Source organism: Portunus trituberculatus, chromosome 18 (assembly GCF_017591435.1).
Source record: "Portunus trituberculatus isolate SZX2019 chromosome 18, ASM1759143v1, whole genome shotgun sequence".
Classification (NCBI taxonomy): Eukaryota; Metazoa; Arthropoda; class Malacostraca; order Decapoda; family Portunidae; genus Portunus; species Portunus trituberculatus.
The window spans coordinates 7,312,050-7,329,549 of NC_059272.1; the positions used below are offsets into that span (position 1 = coordinate 7,312,050).

General features: G+C 38.1%; 2 protein-coding genes across 9 annotated transcripts in view; one reads left to right on the forward strand and one right to left on the reverse strand.

Annotated features, from left to right (window-relative positions):
• The window catches only part of LOC123505640 (aquaporin-11-like), a 29,885-nt gene extending 27,765 nt beyond the window's left edge, over positions 1-2,120 (forward strand). For all 5 annotated transcript variants that reach the window (XM_045257228.1, XM_045257230.1, XM_045257227.1 and 2 more), the window contains 4 exons: positions 320-488; positions 618-810; positions 913-1,118; positions 1,265-2,120. In XM_045257228.1, the coding sequence (XP_045113163.1) occupies positions 323-488; positions 618-810; positions 913-1,118; positions 1,265-1,473 (774 nt within the window). In that variant the 5' untranslated portion in view covers positions 320-322 and the 3' untranslated portion in view covers positions 1,474-2,120. The remainder of the gene's footprint in view (positions 1-319; positions 489-617; positions 811-912; positions 1,119-1,264) is intronic.
• Positions 2,121-3,220: 1,100 nt separating this feature from the next.
• LOC123505641 (WW domain-containing adapter protein with coiled-coil homolog) overlaps positions 3,221-17,500 on the reverse strand; it is a 51,161-nt gene continuing 36,881 nt past the window's right edge. For all 4 annotated transcript variants that reach the window (XM_045257234.1, XM_045257232.1, XM_045257231.1 and 1 more), the window contains 2 exons: positions 8,689-8,816; positions 3,221-6,876 (listed from right to left, as the gene is read on the reverse strand). In XM_045257234.1, coding sequence (XP_045113169.1) covers positions 6,801-6,876; positions 8,689-8,816 — 204 coding nt within the window. In that variant the 3' untranslated portion in view covers positions 3,221-6,800. The remainder of the gene's footprint in view (positions 6,877-8,688; positions 8,817-17,500) is intronic.

Sequence of the window (17,500 nt, forward strand, 5' to 3'; positions counted from 1 at the left end):
GGTGGTGACGTTCTGAGGTCATGGGGAGGGACAGGGCATGGACCCGGAGGGGAGGGTCAAGTGGGTGGAGCTTTAAGGCTAAATTTTTGAGGGAGTTTAACCAATCAAAGGGAACCTGAAGCTATCACCTGATGTGGATCTGCCAGATACTGCTTCTGGGAAATATGTGCGAAGATTGGCAAGAAGTTTACTACTGGTACACTCGTGTCCTCACAAGTCACTTTTCAAGGAACGCTCTACACCCCGCCTCTCCTCTCTATTAACTTCATTGTCCCTACTTCGCAATAACCTCGCACAAGGTGTCCCTTCCTTCCTACAGGAGATGCCCATCGTGGTGACAGCGCTTACCATTGCGACGCAGCTATGGATATCGCACATTGTCCGCGACTTCCTCAGTGGGAAGGTTGGGAACCAGTTACTGAAGGGCTGTCTCCTGGAGCTGGTAGCTTGCGCCGAGATGTGCGGCGTTTCATATGAGCTGGCCTTCGGTGAGTGCATAAAAAGTAGAACACTGTATTTTAAGGCGTTATGTGATTGCTTCTCTGCATTCTATTTCATTACTGACTATGGAACCATGCAATGGTAACAAAATTAATGTGTATATTTTCTCACCACAGTCAACAGATTATTTGGCATCTGGCCGTGGAGTTTGTGTGTGTTCTTGTTGATTCTGTGGCGGGAGCGGAGTTGGGGGGCTACGACTGCATGTCCCTATATGCTTTTGGAACAGTATGTGGAGGCAGGAACACACCCACTACACATCTTTCTTAAAATACTTGCTCAGATAATGGGAGCAGTGATCTCGTGTAGGTAAGCCGTGACGCTTTTCATGCATTGATTAGGTAAGGATTGTTATGGTGATGTTAAGTACATTTGCTAAATGATTATGACAACCATTTTATGATCCTTTAGGTGGGTGAAGCGACTGTGGGTTATGGAAGAGGAGATGCAAGTGCCTGAGTGTTCATCCGACCTGCAAGTGCCTGTTGTGATTGGTTTCTTGATTGAAGCTGTGCTTACTTGCGTCTCCAGACTATGTTCAAGAACTTTGGGTGAGCGGCGACCCAAGTATGCCTCCGTCATCGACTCCCTTTTCACCACCGCTCTTGTGATCTTAGGTGAGTGCTAGTGAGACTATTACTAAGAGCGACATACTAAGGCCCATACTTGTTAAGTCTATATAGCACCTGCAGTAACATTAATTACTGCAGGTTGTAGGAGAGGTAGTTATGTAGATGAAGACTAATGGAGGTGGTTGTTACAGCTTTCGACTATTCTGGTGGATATTTCAATCCTGTCCTGGCGACGGGTCTCAAGTGGAATTGCCAGGGCCACACCAATACTGAGTACATTGTGGTGTATTGGGCCGGCTCCATCCTGGGTGCCATGCTGTCATTACGACTCTGGACCATTCCCTTCATCAGGGCAACCCTTCTTGTCCCCTTCCAGAACAACAAGAGTAAATCTCAGTGAAGCTACTAAATGACTAGTCGATGCAGCATGGTGTTATATCTCTGTCTGGTTTGTTGGCATTGATGAGTATTCTATTCATAGTAGAGTTCACTTATCTTTGATTTATCTCAAATTGTCACCTCTTATGTTTATATTTACCTTTTAGCAAAATTTCTTTACACACACACCGCGTAGTGTACTGGTTAGCACGCTCGACTCACAATCGAGAGGGTCCGGATTCGAGTCCCGGAAAGCGGCGAGGCAAATGGGCAAGCCTCTTAATGTGCAACCCCTGTTCACCTAGCAGTAAATAGGTACGGGATTTCACTGGAGGGGTTGTGGCCTCGCTTTCCCGGTGTGTGAAGTGTGGTGTGGTCTCAGTCCTACATGATGATTGGTCACTGCGAACTCTTGAGCTCTTTTCGTAGGGGAAAGACCGGCTGGGTGACCAGCAGACGACCGTTGGTGAATAAAACACACACACACACACACACTGGCTTGGGTGACCAGCAAGCAACTGTGGTGAATTATACACACACATACAAAGTAATGTTGGATTTTGCATAGACGTGGAGACAGGATAGCACGAGCATAGCTCTTTTCCTGTACTGTATGTATGTTACAACTCACTAAATACAATAAGGCAAATACACACACACACACACACATTAAATTAATTTTCCCTAACCACATAAGTACAGAGTGCCATATTACACACTCGTCTAAGAAATGTTTCTCATGGTACAAACATTATGGTAAAGTATAGGCAAAGATATGCACTGAGTGCCTTCTTGTTCTGTGTAATATTATTATATTTATGTGTATATATATATATATATATATATATATATATATATATATATATATATATATATATATATATATATATATATATATATATATATATATATATATATATATATATATATATATATATATATATATATATATATATATATATATATATATATATATATATATATATATATATATATATATATATATATATATATATATATATATATATATATATATATATATATATATATATATATATATATATATATATATATATATATATATATATATATATATATATATATATATATATATATATATATATATATAGTTGATTGTCTATTAATTCCTATGATTTGCATTTCTTTGCATGATGACTGATCCAACACATAATAGAAGCTGCACAAATGGGTTCACACTGGCATACTAACCAATCAGTGCCTAAAATAACATTCCTTCACAGCCAGGTAAAGTTGCAGCAAGAGTGAATTGTGTTCAGTATAGTCATTGTGGCCAGTATAGTGTACTGTGATTGCAACCGTCCATGCCAGTGTGCAAATATTTTCATAAGAACAGATTGCCAACTTCACACATGCATGCACATTCAAATATTCGTTGAGTCCAAGATTCATATATATATATATATATATATATATATATATATATATATATATATATATATATATATATATATATATATATATATATCAAACAATACAATATATATGTAATTAGATATGTAACATAGGTTGTCCATGTATTGTACACAAATCCAGTTGAGTACGAAAGTCAGTCCATGTATTGTATACAAATCCAGTTGAGTACGAAAGTCATTTTGTATTATGGTTGTGCTGAGCAAACACTAATCACCACATCTTCACCAGAAGTGCCATGTTATGTAAACTACTAGTTATTTTCCTATATTTACTATGTCACGATTTCCAATTAAAGGTAAAAAGAAAGCTTCATGGAGCTCAGCTTTATTTATTTAACCTTTCTGAGAAGGAATGATATTTACAAAAATTAGGCTAATTGGCCTAAAGCAAATGTTGAAAAAGGGTAGACCAACACAAAGTGAATCTGTGTCCTGCAATCTTCAGTCTGGCGCGGGTGAGGCTGCCAAGGTGAGTGGGGCTCCCACACGACACCTGTCCACAGCCCAGCCACTACACCTCTCAGTGCTGAGGCTTCTCTCGTGTTTCACACTGGCAATGATGAGCCTTAACAACAAGAACTTCACACATATCCAGTGACACATTGTACTTCAAAATTCAACCAAAGATGGGAAACAAATTTTCTATGTATAAATGAGCTAGTTCAGTATACAAAAAATAGGTAATAATGTACTCGTATATAGAAATAAAGTATCAGAAACAAGTGAACACAAAGAGGCAACATGGGTGACACAGTTCAACAGGGCCACGGATGCTTGCAGACAACTGTACATGTTATTATAGTAGTCAGCTCCCCGTTTATACAAAGCCTACAAATGCAGCGTACATAAGGTTAACAAACATTATGTACAAGCATGCAAATACATTCTCCATGCTTCACCTGACTGTCTACACAAATAATCCGTAGCCTCTTGTTAACTTGCCCCAGCCTGCCAAGGTGGTGAAGACCTAGAAATAGCCAACAAATATGGAACGTCGGAGGATATCATTGACCAATATCTGGATCATGACCTTAGTAAACAGACTGACATGCTATTATAAGGAATAGGAATTTACAAGAAAGATTAATCATAATATGTACTAAGCAACATTGTTACAATCTGCAAAAACAAATATAACCAGATAAAAGTTTAACAAGTGAGGTACCAATGTTTTGTGATTTAATATGTGGTGAATTTACCAGCTGAGTAACGAAGCATCTATGGTGTGAGCACAATGGAGAATCACAGGAACTTTGCATGACAACAGAGATCAATACTGAACAGAGCGGGATAAGAAATAAACATGTCCCGATTCCTCTTCATTTTTACTGTTGAGTTCATAAGAAAACATATATGATGACAAGAAATGGTACACAGGGGCATCATAGTTCAAAGGCATACCTGACACAGAAAAATTAAGGAAGCAACACCAAGGTTTAACACAGTGAATATAATAATGTCAGAGAGAAGGATGTAGAAAAATGGAATGCAAAGATATTAGTGTCACATTACTGAAGAGATGCTCGAGCTGCTGCTTTTGCCAACCACTAACCAATATATGAATCACTAAAGACACTTTTGTGACAACACAAAACATATGTTCAAATCAAACTTGGCTGCCAGTGTAACACAAACTGATTCTCTACTTTCACATTTCATTCTTAAGGGTGAGGACAATGGGGAGAGGAAAATTAAGGTACATAATTTTTTTTAACTTAATACTTCCAGACTGGCACCAAGCACAGGTAATAACATACTTATCACCACTTAACAATGCCACATTCTGTGAGCCTCTGATGCACTTCCAAAAGCATGTGAACCAAGCAGACCTTCCTCAGCTGGGCACCAAGACAACCTAACACTTCAGGGGGTAAAGGGGGATACTAGGTGCTCGCTACACACACTGTGCTGCCAGGGTAACAAATACTTCTCTCATCCACAAACAGCTGCTGGTCCCATGGGCACATGGACCTTCCTGTGAGTGGTGGCAGAGCAGTGATACAAGAACCAAACTCTATTGTAACATTTCTGGACTAGATTCATGTCAAAACATGTACAAGGCATACAAAACTTTTGCCCCTCAGCTGCTCAAATCACAGTGCTCAGTGAACAGCCAATTACCAAAATACTTTAGCACCATTGTAACTCTGCAACCTACTGATTGTGGCTGGGAAATCTGTATAGGTTTTCACTATTGCCAACATAAAGTGGCATACTGCCAGGACTTAAGCAAGTTACTGCAAGCTCTTTCCTCTCTCTTTTCCAGCCTGTCTTCAGCTACATCACACATGCCATTCAATTTAATATCAGCAAAATTTGTTGAGCCTGAGAATAGCATTTCATGAAAAACTTTGGCAGCAGAAGCAGCACATCAAACTATTAAAATTAATTAAATAAAAATTATATTTATGAATGGATGCAAGAATGTCTTAGTGCATTATGAGATGCAGATTCCTGTGAAAGCAAGCAATTAAAATCCCTGATATGAAACTAATGACTGAACTTGGCCTTGCTGACAACTGCTCACTGCTTGAAACCAGGTCCCATTCAAGTAATGTTAAGAATGCAAGAAGACAAGAAACTGGAGACAGGAAATAGATGCAAAAAAAAAAAAAAAAAAAAAAAAAAAAAAAAAAAATGTTGCTTTCAATCACTCAGATGGCCTCCACACCCACTGCAAGACCACAACCTTTCAACTAAATGTTTCTTAACTTGTTCACCAATATCTAACACTTCAACATATTACTTCATGAGAAGTATCAACAACTGGTTAGGAATATGACAATATTTTTCCTTCACAGCGCAGTTGGAACTATGACGACTGAGACATTAGCCAGCAAAGGAAAGATTACTAAAAGAACATGTCACCATCCCTCTTCTTTAAACACTGCCTTATTTCCAACCCTGGGGACCAAATGAGAACCACCAAGAACACAATATCACATTCACAGGACCTACACAAAAAATTGATCAAGGAAAGCCATTTTGAAATTTGAGAAAAAAAAAAAAAAAAAAAAAAAAAAAAAAGATCAAGGAAAGCCATTTTGAAATTTGAGGAAAAAAAAAAAAAAAAAAAAAAAGATAATAATATACTCTCCCCCCATAACTACAGATAGTAAATAGGCATTGTGTACCACACCTACTGAACTGGAAACATCACACACAACTCTTCCAACTTATTCCCAAAACAAAGAAATAGAGTTGGTGGTACTGAACTGTGATCTCCTAACAGTAGTAATAAGCTGGTAGGAACAGTGGTTCACAAGGGAGTGTTTTGAAATATATAAAAGCAATAAATACAATCTCTCAAACCTATTCAGCTAGAGAGCTGTAGCAATACAGCTCACCCAGCAGAGGAAAGTGTGTGTGTGTGTGATGAAGGGAAGAGGACAGTTGGTACTCAGGGGAGGGATAGGAGTGTGCCTCAGACCCCAGGGAGTGTGATACAGTGCCAGCCTCTGACATATCCGGTTTTACATTGTGACATGGCAAAGCTGTTCAGTCAAGGCTCAGCCTTTTAGAGGTGTCTAGTTGTGTTATTCATCACAGAGAAACACAGATGACATTGGAGATCTTGGTGGAGGGTACCTGGGATGGTCTGTGCCACACACAGGAAGGGAGGTGATGGGGATGTCCTGTGAGGGCCACTGTTGCCCAGGCCTGTGGCAGTGCACACTGTGCACCAGATCTTGGGGGTGGCAGTTGACAGGCAGGTGCCTGCATCACCGGGGCCCACAGTCAGTTATTTCGCCACACTGTTACACCCTACACTTTGGAATTCACCAATGTTCACACACCTAGAACATGATTAAGAAAATATAACACTTTATAAATATTCCCAGGCATGTCTACTCTAAGACAACTGACCCAGGCAGCTATCACAGGTAGGCCAACACTATGTGTCACTCATGAAGGAATTCTGTGCCTTCATTTCTTCCAGTTCTCTCTTCTGAGCACGTAGAAAAAGTATCCTGGAACAATAAAAGACTTATGAAAGAAAAGATCACACTACCACAACCAATACCTCTACCTGTCCATAAATATTAACAAAACATAATCAAGTAGTATAAGGTATCATGATCAGATTAAACAGTTACAGATAACAGGCAAAGTGCCAGAGTAGTAACTCCCATGAGTACATAGTAAAGCATCCTGCTTCACTCTTGGGGTGGGTATGTCTTTCTTAACCATGTTCCTGGGATTTGAAAGTTTTTTACAGAAGTATATTTTGCATGAACCATGTTACTTAGTTATGCTACTTATATAAGTAGCATAACTACTATGAGCTCATCCTGGACAAACTTGGTGACTGTATAATGCAATGGATTGCAATACTACAATGTTTTATGTATGTTATACTGCCAAAACAATACAAAATTAATTCAGTCTGTGATAAAATCCTAACACATACTGTAAGCTTGGAATTTTGACTCAATTCCATTGAGAAACAGAGGGCTTACATCCAGTACCATCCACACAACTGTAATACTTCTGTCTTATGCCTCCAAGCTACAATTCAAAATATTTAGTACATTACCAAGAAATACATAGAACATCTAGATGATTCCCTTCACCAGCATCCTCTAAATGTAAAGAACTCTCAATTATGAATTGAAACAAGGAAATCCATAAACATAATTCTCCACATTATTTACCTTCAACCCAAACATGGTAACACTGCAGCTAATACATTACATGCATTTACAAATCTTGAAAGACATTTCACAGCATTTGACAAGAAAATAATGAGGAACCTGATAAGAAAAAAAAATGTAAGTAAAACATAACATACTAACTTTTGAAAGATAGTGTTTGACTTCAGTAAACTAATTGTTATACTCGTATATATATTATAAGATAAATAAAAAAAATATGAAAGAAGGCTGTCAATAGCAAGTATACTATAGGGATTGTGAAAGAGTGAAGTATGTCTATAAATGTAAGTAAGAGGATTTCATAAAAGTATTCTGCAAAAAATTATGTAAATGAGAGGACAAAAAAAAAGGGGGGTGGGCATAAGGAGTGACAAAATATGAAGAGTAGAATAATAATGGAATGCCTGTAAAGGAGAAATGATATAAGAACTCACGACAAAGAGGCTAGTGTTGAGTATTGGATTGGGTTAAACAACCAAGATGGCTTGCCGGCAATACGAGAAATAGTGATTTATTTGTAAGAAAAAACTAGAGTGTATGGCAGGTGCAAGTATTGGAATAAAGAGTATTAAGAAATCCTCAGCAAAATAGGAGTGATAAGCAGGAAAATGTTTGAAAGATATGCAAAACAGATATGATTACTGACAGTAATGTTTGTCAACCAAAAGCAGATAGAAATTTTAATAAAGCAGCCATCTTTTGGAAGAAAGTTGCAAAAGGAAAAGCCAAACTAGAATTAAAGATCAATCAATAGAAGACAATTTGAAGACTATGCTTGCTGAGACAAGCCTTATATAAATAAGTGTGTATGTGCAAATCAAGACAATCAAATCAAATATCCTCCTCACCACTAAGTATCTGAATAGAATAGTAGAAATTAAACGGACAAAGTTCTTAATGAAAGACCTACATATATAAATTTCTCATTTACAAAGTTCAAATAAGAAGTAGTTACAATCTGTCAAATATTTCCATCAAAGCCATTGTCCCTTCTACCCAAATCAATACAATTCCATTAATTTGTGCACTGTTACGTTTTTTTTAAGATCAGATAGGGAATTACTGCTTACAAATCTACTGTACAACAATGTTTTTCAAACAGCAATTAAACAAATACAAAAATCTCACCTTTGTTCATGGAGTGTGGCCTGTATCTCTGCCAGACGTACAAGGGACCGCGCCATCTTGAGCTCGGCAGATACCCGCGTCATCACCAGACTCCCAACAGAGTGAGCTTCTTCAGACAGCCTCTGGGCCTGATTCAAACAATGCAAATATTACATAGGATACGGGAGTAAGGGGATGTGATAACTTGAAACTGTTATCGACAATTTATCATAATTATACAAGCAAACTTTGAAGTGGTATGAACACAGAAAACTAGATAACTGGTAGTACACTTTTTGCATCTGATATGGTCAAGGGAGTGGCATGTGGTCCTCTGCAAAACTAGATAACTGGTAGTACACCTTTTGAATCTGATATGGTCAAGAGAGTGGCATGTGGTCCTCTTGCAGATGCCCTACAAGTATCACATGCTAACATTCCTTCTGCATCAGCCATCCTTCCCATTCATGGTTCTAATCTTAAGACTTGCACCACACATGCATCCACTTCTCATCTTAATCAACCACTCTTCTTCCAGCTTCTCAACATGCCCAAACTATTATAACACCTGCTATACTGGAACTCTAATAAACACTTTATACTTAATTTTCCTATCTATCAGGCTTCTCAACTACATTCTATCTCATTTCCCCACATTCCATGTTTCACCTCCATATTATTAGTACAGGTTGGCCCTCCCAAATCTAGAATTCAAAAATTTGGCAAATCCTATAATCCGGCATAATTTTAATTTGTGTGAATAATTTAAATTTCCTGGAATAATGTTAAGTTTGCAGGAATGCAAGTATAACGTGGTGGTGCATGTGTTTTCTATATCTTTCTGCATGCATATTCACTTGTACGGCTAATATACATCACATTACCATGTTACCTACGATATGACACTGGTGGGTTGAAGAACGCTTTTATGTGTGTGTGTATCACCTTTTAACCTTATTATTAATAGAAATTGGATAATACAGTAAAATTGCAATAAATAGTATATGTAGGGGGCATACTAAACACTGATTGATAAATAAGCTTATTTTGTCTTTAGGGTCATTCTACACTATGTCACCCTGAGGGCCAAAATTGAAAAATGGTCTAAACTAGGTTTGTAATATATCAAGTTAAAGCCTAAAGTTTCTGAATTTGAAGAGAAAACTGAAAAATATCAAGCTCAATTTTTGTATGAGGCTTTTGAAGTTGAAGAAAATTGTAAATTTTTTTTTACAAAGAAACCATAATGCTAGTTTCCCATTTTTTCAATATATGAAAGGTTGTTGATTCTGACTTTGATTAGATGTATGGTCATCACTGTATTAGGTTAGGGTGTTGGCAATTCTAAGCCATTTAGTACTCAGTACTTAAATTGCTTAGAAATAAAATAATTTTGAATGTAACAACTGCAATGAAAATTTGATGTTTGTTTGTATAGGGCAGTAATTTTCTGGAGCAGCTTAATATAACTTTATATCCAATAAAGATTTAGTTAGGGGGTACCTATGCACTAGAAAACGTTCATGAAAATGTCTTTGTAACTTTACTCCTAGTGTGACTCCTGTGAATCCACTTATGGAGTGCTGTGGCTCATTAACACTTGCACTCTCACCAGATTCCTTATTTTTATCACTAATAAGCCTCTTTGGTGCCATCGTAAGTTTCTTAATGAGAAACTACCAACAAAATGCAGAAAAATGTTGTTTTCCTCAAGACTACGGATGTGCACCGGCATCCGGTATACTGGTATTACCAGTAATACGATATCAGAACGGTACAGTGGTGGCTGCGAGAAGGGAGATGACAGGGCTTTGTATACGACCAAACATGCAGCCGTTTGATTACCAGATATTTTCACAACTAATAAGCCTTTGGTATTAATGTAAGTTTATAAACAAAAAACTACACATAGAATGCAAGAGAATGTCATTCTGATGACTGGCAGAGAGGGAAGGGGACCAGAGAGCTTTTGTTTACAACCTAATGTGTGGACGTTCGACTATTGCCTATCAGATATTTTTCAAGTAATAAATCAAACTTTTGTTCTATGTCAGAGGGCATAATTTGTGTGAAGGCTAGGCTGCTGCATCGTGATCTTATTTTTGATACTATATATGACTCCAATGATGATTTTAAAGCAAGTAAGGGGTGGTTTGGGAATTTCAAGAAAAGAACTTAAATTCATTCTGTTGTGAGGCAGGGCAAGGCTGCAAGTGCTGACAGACTTGCCACGAGAAATTTTAGCCTGAATTAAGAAATGTTTGGATAAGCTCACAACAGATCTTTAATAGTGATGAAACTGGAATGTTTTTGAAAAAAAAAAAAAAAAAAAAAAAAAAAAAAAAAACAGGACCTTTTTAACAAAGGATGAGAAGTGTTTGCCAGGACACAATCCCATGAAAGACAGGCTAACCCTGCTTCTGTGCATCAGTGCTAGCGGCGACTGCAAAATTAAACCACTGCTTTTTTTAAAACTTGGCTGGAACTAATTACCTAATTTATAGGTATCAATAGTCAAACATTTTAATACTCAAACAGCCATTTGGAACGAATTAAGTTTGAGTATTGAGTCTCCACTGTGTGTGTGTGTGTGTGTGTGTGTGTGTGTGTGTGTGTGTGTGTGTGTGTGTGTGTGTGTGTGTGTGTGTGTGTGTATCTTAGGCTTATTAGTGATGAAAATAAGGATATATATATATATATATATATATATATATATATATATATATATATATATATATATATATATATATATATATATATATATATATATATATATATATATATATATATATATATATATATATATATATATACACAGGTATCCTCCGCTTAACGAAGGGGTTACGTTCCTAAAAAACACTTTGTTAAGCGAACTGATTATAACAAGTTTAACCTCTGACTTGAACTTCAATTGAGAATAAGCAAAGCGAGAGTGCATCATAGTACAGTGAAAGGTTTAATGAAAGTAAAAATTATGAAGTTAAACATTTAGGCAGTTTAATCTAAGTCATTATAATGTACACTAATGTATGTATGTACGTAACTTTATAATGTTGATGACCTTAAATTTATGAAGGGAGGGAGAGTGAAACGGAAAAGACACTAACCAGCAACCTATGGAATGTAAACAAAGGGCGCATCATGGTACCGCATTCAAAACTTATGTAGGTACCACATTTCCGCAAGGCTTTCCATTTTATCCATTGTAGAGTCACGAGTTCTGGTTGTTTTCTTAGCTTGCAAGGAAGATACAATCTCACCAGCCTTCTTAATAGAGTCTGCTGACTTGAAAATAGTAGAGACAGTAGATGGAGTCAAGATGGTGGCGAGCAATGCTATAGTTTTCTCGCCTCTCTTGTCTTTGTATATAATATCCAGCTTCACTTTGAGAGTAAGAGACTTCCTGGTCTTCTTAATAACACTAGGCCACATTGCAGGGCATTTTGGTGGTAAGTTGAGCGAGGGAAGACGGCACTGTTATGTTTTGAACAGGGGTGTGTGTGGTGCGCGTGTTGTCCACGAGGCTTGATCTTGATCTTCATTTTGATTCTACAGGTGTCCCAGGATTTCTCCTGAGGCAGGCCTTAGTATTGGCAGCTCCTGGTGTATTCAAAAGCCTGTCAGCTTGCGTGATACGGCGGGGCTTTCAAACTTGGAAAAAATTACCTGGATAAAACTTTGTTAAAGCGAGTTTGGGGTTCGTTAAACGAGCAGATGGTACTAAAATGAAACCTTCGTTGTAGCGAAATTTCCTTGTGTGAACCTTCGTTAAATGGGGGTTGCCTGTACACAAACACACACACACACACACTTGACTCGAACCTGACCCTCTCACAATCGAGAGGGCCGGGTTCAAGTCCCAGGGCGGTGAGGCAAATGGGCAAGCCTCTTAATGTGTGGCCCCTGTTCACCTAGCAGTAAATAGGTACAGGATATAACTTGAGGGGTTGTGGCCTCGCTTTCCTGGTGTGTGGAGTGTGTTGTGGTCTCAGTCCTACCCGAAGATTGGTCTATGAGCACTGAACTCGCTCCGTAATGGGGAAGACTGGCTGGGTGACCAGGAGGCGACCGAGGTGAATTACACACACACACACACACAAATATATATATATATATATATATATATATATATATATATATATATATATATATATATAACTTGTCAAAAGTTTGCAACCACACCCTTCTGTCCCACTTCTCTGCCAAGATAAGAGAAAAAAACAACTAAAATGTGTTTATTTTTCTTGACTAATACTTGATCGGGCCATCCTTATTCTTCATAACACTGCAGAGACGTCTGGGAAGAGAAAGAGCAAGGTTGCAGATAGTGGCAGCTGGTATTTTGTTCCAAGATTCCCGGATAGTTGCCTCCAGCCGCGGAATGGAACTGACATCCTTGCCTTGTAAATCCTTCTTAATGATAGCCCATATGTTTTTAATAGGGTTAATGTCTGGGCTATTGCCAGGCCAATCTTCAATAAAGGGTACCTGACAATCCTGCAGCTACTGGACAACAGTCCTAGCAATGTGAGGTGTTGCACAGTCCTTTTTGAAAGACTCGGGCCTAACACAGCTCAAAACATGTTGGCAAATGGTCATTTAACAGTTTGTAATAGACATTTGCATTAACTTTTATGTTTTTGGGAAGCACTACCAACTTGCCAAGGCCATGACCAGAAAAACATACTGACCGACCATAACACACCTAAGCAGTCATTCTCAGTCCACTGAGCATAATTACGAGCAAAGTTAACATGTTTCACTTTCTGCGTCTTATAGAGAAGAGGTTTCTTTGTGTGCTTGTGGCTAGTGTAACCCAGTTCACAGAGGTGCCTTGACACAGTTTGCGCAGAAACATCCTGGAAGGCACCACTGTTCTCCCTTTATTTTTCTAGCGGTGATCGATGGAGTATTCTCTACTGTACGTTTGAGTATGGTTGTTGCCCTTTTGGAAGTCTTCCTTGGCCTCCCAGAGTGATGTTTGGTAACTGGCAACTCTTCACTGCTTCCCTCCCTGAATCAGCACACAAACTTTTTCACAATTGTTGGTCCAGCACCTGTTAGCTCACAAATTGTGTGACCAGCAACCTTTAAACTCATGATCTGAGCAACTGTTTCAGTTGCAAAATTCTTCGATTTTGGTATAATGAGGGCTAAAAACACGTACAGGCACCCGCCACTCGTCAAACAAAGGGGACCTTGCAGAGTGTCACAAACCACCTTTCATTAGCAGTGCTCACAGCACACTGAGGGTTTGCTGTGGGCTCTGGAATGTCCTTCAGGTATCACATGATAGCTGTGTGGTTGCAAAGATCTGGTGAAATATGGTCGACCCCCAAAATACCATTCTCTTTTCATCAAAAGTATGCGACCATTCTGGGCAGTGGTTTCAAAATTTTGACGAGTACTGTACACACACGCACACACACACACACACACACACACACAAAATATGCCGATGAGGCCCAGGGAGCAAAACCGAAAGTGGCCAGTCAAAACATGAGTCCATCTTCAACAGGAGCAACAATGCAAGGTAGATTGGTAATGTTGGAGAAGAGATTTGAGGAGTTGGTGAAGGAATTAAAAGTTCAGAGCAGTGAGGAGGAGCAGGATAGAGAATTCCGCAAGGCTTTGAAGGAAAGAGTTAAGAGACTGGAGGAAAATGAAAAACGATTGGTGGATGAGAATGCACACTTGAGAGTGGAGGTTGAAAAATACAAGAGACGGTTGGAGGAGAAAATGGAGAGTAGTAAAGGAGAAAGATGACTTTAAGGAAATGATCAGTGAGCAGAATGAAAGGTTTGAAAGGGAATGGGAACTGAAGAAAACACAATGGACTGAGTCGAGGGAAGCAGAGATGGTTGGATTACAAGAAATAATTAAAGATCAGTTGAAGGAAGACAAAAAAGAAAGGTCCAAGGAACTGGTTAATGTTATGAAGAATAAGGAAACATTGATAAGAGAAATAGCAGAAAAGAAGAAGAGTGTGTTAATATTTGGGATGAAAGAACAAAATATAACATATAAGCCTAAGAGAATTAAGGAAGAATTAAAACGGTAAGAGATCTGTTCAAAAATCTAAATGATGATGAAAAAAGACCTACAAGAAGAAGTGGAAGAGATCCATAGACTGGGTCCGTATAAGGAGGGAGTAAGGAGACCGATTAAAGTAGTACTGAAGTCACAACAATCTGCGGAGGACATCCTATATAGAACATCAAAATTAAGAGAGGTAGAAGGTTGTAAAGAGGTGTTTGTAAGAAAAATAGAAATGAGGAAGAGAGGAGAAGATATAAGGAATTGTTGGAAGAGGCGAGAAGGAAAAATGATGAACGGTCTGAAGAGGAAAAGAAAAGTTTTTGGAGAGTTATAGGAGAGAGAGTCAGAAAGTGGTATGTGGAAAGAAGGAATGCGGAGGAACCCCTAGAGGGAGCAGTGGGTGGACCGTAATGTATACTAATATAGATGGGATACTGTCAAGTAGATTGGAATTGCAAGACTATATGATGGTGGAGAAGCCTGATATAGTGTGTTTGACTGAGACAAAATTACATGAAAAACAAAGGTAAATTTGGATAATAAATATAATATATGGAGAAAGGATAGAGAGGGTAAAGGTGGAGGAGGAGTTATGATTATGACGAAGAAGGAGATAAATGTGGATAAGGTTTGGTATGGGAAGAACAACAGAAGTGATAAGCATAAGGTTAAAAAGTGATGGAAAAGAATTAATAATCATGGTGACCTATGTACCTCCTAAAACAAATTCTTGGACATTAAGGAATACGACAATATGATCAAGGATACTTTACAGAGTTTGGAAAGTGTATTAACTGGAAAAAGAAAGGTGATACTAGTAGGAGATTTTAATTGTAAGGAGGTGGATTGGGAAAATCTAGTAAGTGGTGTTGGAGAGGAAGCATGGGAGAGATTTCTTAATCTAATGATGGAAAATATGATGGAACAGAGGGTGAAAGAAAATACTAGATATAGAGGAGATGATGAACCGGCTAGACTGGATTTGGTGTTAACAAGAGAAGTGTACCTATGTGGGGATATACAATACAAATGTCCATTGGGGAAGAGTGATCATGTGGTTATGGAAATGCAGATGGCAACAACACAGCGAAGGAAAGATGAGACATACAGGAGTGGTAGATTGAATTATAGAAAGATGGACACAGAAAGTTTGAAAAATTATTTCAGAACATTAGATTGGGAGATGTTACAAATCAGAGAAGTGCAAAAAAATATGAGATTTTTATGAAATATTATAAAGAAGGAGTTGTGAAATTTGTACCAAAGTATAAACCGAGAGAGGAAGGAAGAAAGGATTGGTTTAATGCAACTTGTGTTAAGGCTAAAGAAAAGAGAGATGTGGCTTGGAAAAGATGGAAAAGAGCAGGAATATACTAAATAAGGAGAATTATAGAGTGGCGAGAAATGAGTATGTGAGGGTAAGGAGGAGGAAGAAAGAAAATTTGAAAAGATATTGTAGACAAGAGTAAGGAACATCCAAAATTGTTTTACAGGTTCATAAATGGTAAACTTAAAAGAGAGAGTCCATTGAAAGATTAAAAGGAGAGCAAGGGATAGTAGATGACCCTAAGAATATTGCAGAATTGCTAAATAATAGGTTTCAACAAGTATTTACTAAAGAAACAATGTTTGTAAAGCCTCAGAATGTAGAAGGAAATGTGCACATGGATGACATTAAGATACCTAAAAGGAGTTATATAAAATGTTGGAGGAACTTAAAGATGATAAAGCGATGGGACCAGATGAAGTTTCAGGAAAATTATTGAAGGAATGTAGAGAAGAATTGATTGATCCATTATATGATATTATAAGGTGCTCATTAGAAACAGGGAAGTACCAGTAGAGTGGAAAAGAGCTGAAGTGGTGCCCATTTATAAGGGAGGCAGTAAGGAAGAGCCTCTTAACTATAGACCTGTGTCTCTAACAAGTGTGGTCGGTAAGATTTGTGAGAGGGTGATAAAGAAATATTGGATACGGTTCCTGGAGGATCATAAGTTATTATCGGATCATCAATTTGGCTTTAGGAAAGGGAGGTCATGTGTAACAAATCTACTGAGCTTTTATTCAAGAGTGGTTGACAAAATACAAGAGAGAGAGGATGGATGGACTGTGTATATTTGGATTTAAAAAAGCTTTTGACAAGGTACCTCACATGAGACTGCTATGGAAATTAGAGATTTATGGAGGACTGAAGGAAAAGTGTTAAAGTGGATGGAAAACTACTTGAGATGGAGGGAGATGAGAACGGTAATAAGGGATGCAAAGTCGGACTGGTTGGTGGTGGAGAGTGGAGTCCCACAAGGTTCAGTGCTGGCACCAATACTTTTCCTTGTCTATATTAATGATATGCCAGAGGAGTAAACAGTTATATTAATTTGTTTGCGGATGATGCGAAGTTGTGTAGGTGTGTGAAGAGTGAAGAAGATTGTGAAATTTTACAGGCAGATCTGGATAAGATTTGGGAGTGGAGCAAGAGGTGGGAGATGGAATTTAATCTGAGCAAAAGTCATGTGATGGAGATGGGGAAGAGTGGAAGACGGCCAAGAGGGTCATATAAGATGGGTGAAGAAGTAGTGTTGAAAAAGGTGGAAAAGGAAAAGGATTTGGGAGTGATAATACAAGACCATGGGCAGTTTGAGGCTCATATTGACAAGATGTTTGGAGAAACATATAATTTGATTAGAAATATTGGATTAGCCTTTCATTATATGGATAAAGATATGATGAAGAAATTAATTAGTACGGTAATTAGACCAAGATTGGAATATGCTGGAGTGGTTTGGTCCCCTTATAA